Genomic DNA, 3,805 nt, shown 5'->3' with positions numbered 1-3,805 from the left:
TCTGGAAACGCATGCTGGTGAGCTCAGTTGGAGAGCGGTGTTACCATCTGGATTATGCTAACTGGAGGCGTGGGACGCTGGTCCAACCTGGACATCTTGCTCTGAGAAAATCCTCCGTCAGGCTTGGCTCCCGGTGGCACTGAGGGGATTTCCGCTCTGTGAAACCCATCCACTCTGGTGATGGGCGCGGATGTGGGAACCTGCGCCCTATTCTACCAGGACCGGCTGCAGCCTTGTCCCAGAAGGACGTCACCGATGGGAAGGCGAGGCCAGAGATCAAGATGAAGAGCCGGAGTGGAGCCCAGAAACCTTCCCGCTGGATCATCCGAAAACTGGCGGGAAAGGCGCGGGACGTAAAAAAGGTCCGTTCATGTCAGCCGCCTCCTGGGTTAAGCCGGGCAACTCCAGAGGGTGCCGTCAGCTGGGAGCGGTGTGATTGCCGATGCGAAACGAGGTGGGATGGGGTGAGCATTCGCTCAGCCCCCCTCCACCGACACTACGCTCTCCAGGAGGGAATGAGCAGCGGGGGCTGCTGCTGACGTCGCCTGTCCCGGAGGAACCATCCGATTCGCTCCAAGGTCAGCGATAAGAGGAAAATTACAAGATGGCATTGTCCAGCGTGTAGCGACCTGTCACTGAGAAATACTCCTCGGCACTTACCTTGAAACAAGACTGCTCGTCAGCTTCTCCTCGGGGAGGAGAGCTCACCGGGACGACCGGAGGTCGACGTGACGGGCCAAGCATTCTTAACAAAGGTTGGTCATCTACACAACTTTCCTTCTTCGTTCTTCTGACAGTGCTATTAGCTCGCTGAAGAAAAATGGGGGAGCCGATTACCCACTCTTAACGTAATTTATACGGACCGGGTGGGGCCCACACAGCAGGTGGGCATGGACTAAATTTTTCAGTGTAATGCTCCGCATAACCGGATAAAACCCACTAAGCGACAGCCCTAAAGGGCGAAGCCTATATGAAATAGAACCTACAGTTTCCTCAGGTGGATTGTGGAATGGCTTGATGTTTCAATTTGCCTTTTTTATGTCACTGGTAAAAGGAAAATTTATTCTCCCCCCCTTTAGCCTTTAGTTTTTTTCCATCCATCCTCTTTATTTGCTTCTTCCTTTTTGGGTCATGGGGGTCACTGGTGCCCATGTCCAGCAATCACTGTGCGAGAGGCAGGGGACACCTGGACAGGTCTCCAGTCCATCACAGGGACACATAGAGACAAACGAGACAAACAACCATTCACTCTCTCACTCACACCTAGGGACAATTTAGAGTTACCAATCAGCCTAACATGCATGTTTTTGGTCTGTGGGAGGAAACCGGAGTACCCGAAGAAAACCCATGCATGCACAGAGAGAATGTGCAAACTCCACCCAGAAAGGTCCCCAGCCGGCAGCTCTATCAACTGTGCCTCTGTGCTGCTCCCTTTATTCTTTTTGATTGGACATAAATGTGTAAAGAGAAAAAAAAAACTACACTGTAGTTTCAAATCAAGGGTTTCCTAAATGGAATACATGATTTATTTTGCCAGTTTTCATGCAATTTGTGCCAGTATGAAGCTCAGAATCTCATAATTTCTACAGTTTATTGTAATAAATTCATGAACCACTCAGGCCTCTTTCAGCAGTGAATACTTTTTTGTGGGGTCCTTGCACCTTTTGGGTTGAAATGAAAAAGTTATTCAAATCGGTAGAGAAACATTTTTATCAAAAATTCAACACAACACACACAGAAACTCCTGTAGGTTGTTGTGACCTAAGGTCCGAAAATATTCTTTTAAAAGATAGTTCACAAAAACAGAGAAGTGGCGATGAGAAATAAGCTGAGAATAAAGTAACATATTTTTAACAGATTCATTTTATGTGCTGCCCTTTCCTAAACAGCAGCACATTACTGAACAAATCAAAGCTGTAGTGTTCAACTTGTTTTGTGTTTTATATGGATGATTACTGACTCAGATATCTGAGTGCAAAAAACTATATATATCAAAAGGAGTGTGAGGTAAATATTGTGTTTAATAAACAAATATCAGTCAGGGAACTGACATTAGTCTGGGGACTGAGAATGGGGCAAATATAAAGCACAATGCACTTGTGTAGAGGTGTCGGGGACATATTTACCTGTTACACAAGGTGCTTCCTGTGTAAGGAGCAGGAAGCTCTATATAACATACAGATCAGGATCCAAGTCTACGGTACAAAAAACCTTAGCAGCAACATGTTAACATCAGGGACCAAGGGGCTAACAGAGCAGTTTCCTTTAGAAAAAGTCACAGTATTATTTAAATTTGTTAAAAAGGTAAAAAGAGCTCTATGCATTTGCTATAGGGTCAATGCTACTCACAGGATCTGTGTGTGAAATACGTAGGGAAAACTATACATTTATACTCTAATATAAAGACCTTCTGGTAATGGCACAGTACAAACTCTCAGAAACACGACAAAAATATACAATGTCTTCACGTCACATTTGCAGATTAAAATGTAACTAAGGTCTCTGGCAAGAACAACAGTCTCAGTGATCAAAAAGAAACAAACAAAACCTTCTTTTACACCAAAATAAAGAACAGCATTTTTGTTAGTTTAGCTATCTCGACAGCAAATGTCTTTTTAATACAAAAATAAGAACAAATATAAATTAATATATATTAAAACTGATACATGGGGGATCTATTGAATAAGTACAGGTATTTATGATACAATAAATACTTGTCATAAACGGGGAGCGGTGGATTGAACTCTGCAGGTGAGAGTGTTTGTTGTTCAGTAGCAGTAAGAAGAGTCGCCGCATGTGCACAATCATGCACATGGTCACAGAGGATGGATGAGGCCTGCAGATTGCAGTGGTGATTCAGGAGATTATTGCTGCTCCACACCCTCCCATGCTTTAATGCAGCTCCTCCTGGTGGCGATACTGTGGTACTACCAGTTAAAGTTATTCACACACACAACCCACGACAGGAAGCAGGAAGTCTACAGGAAGTGGTCATCCATCAGTGACAGGTCCGGGCAAGAGAAAGTGTGGCACGGCATAAGAGTCGTCACGACCAAAAAAAGGAAGCAAAGGTAAGGGCAGTTTTATTTTTTTGTCTTTTTCCTCACTTCGTAATAAAAAATAAGTCTGTTTTTGAACTTTACAATACAATTCAGGATTCCCACCAAGGAAGCATTAGTCATCAGTCCACCGCTGACAAGAAAATAAACTTTTTGTTGTTTCTTTTGTTTTTTATGTTTTTTTCTTCCACTTTTTTAAAATGATTTTTAATAAAAACAGGGTTGGTGGTAATACTCTCAGGAGGTTGGGTGGAGAGTTTCCTCGTGGCGAACAAGAAGGATCAAGTAAGGCGGGCGGGAACACAGAACATATCCGGAGAGGCAGAAATCTGTTGAGGGTGCTGTCTTTTTTTATTCTCTTTTTACGAAGAACACTTTGTACAGCCGCACTTGACAACTTTTTCCACTTCCTGGACAAAAGAAGAGCCGTCAGTGCACTGGAAGGTGTATTTCCTACGTTTGCTGCGGAGAGGGGTGCAGCAGGCGCCCTGTCCTTCTGCTCCCCCCGGGCAGCTGCCTCGACACTCTAGACGGGAGACCTTCTCCTGGGTTTGGCACGCCGCGTAGCCTTGCTGTCTCTGGTAGACATCTCTGACCCGTTCCCCTCGGCAGGCCACCTCTGCAAAAAGAAAGAGGCATCAGAAAATCAAAAATTTAAAGGGAAACTCCATTTAGCTTGCACAAGAAACAGCTCTAGGTGCTTTATTTATTATAATATATATATATATATATATATATATATATAT

At 44.2% G+C, this 3,805-nt stretch overlaps 1 protein-coding gene across 1 annotated transcript in view; it reads right to left on the bottom strand.

Moving 5' to 3' along the window:
• Positions 1-3,251: 3,251 nt before the first annotated feature.
• Positions 3,252-3,805, bottom strand: part of slit2 (slit homolog 2 (Drosophila)) — a 118,936-nt gene continuing 118,382 nt past the window's right edge. The window contains exon 37 of the mRNA XM_037674336.1: positions 3,252-3,678. Coding sequence (XP_037530264.1) covers positions 3,422-3,678 — 257 coding nt within the window. The 3' untranslated portion in view covers positions 3,252-3,421. The remainder of the gene's footprint in view (positions 3,679-3,805) is intronic.

This window comes from Nematolebias whitei, chromosome 3 (genome assembly GCF_014905685.2).
Source record: "Nematolebias whitei isolate Nwh7 chromosome 3, NemWhi1, whole genome shotgun sequence".
NCBI classification, from domain to species: Eukaryota; Metazoa; Chordata; class Actinopteri; order Cyprinodontiformes; family Rivulidae; genus Nematolebias; species Nematolebias whitei.
This window is presented reverse-complemented; position numbering and strand designations above follow the sequence as displayed.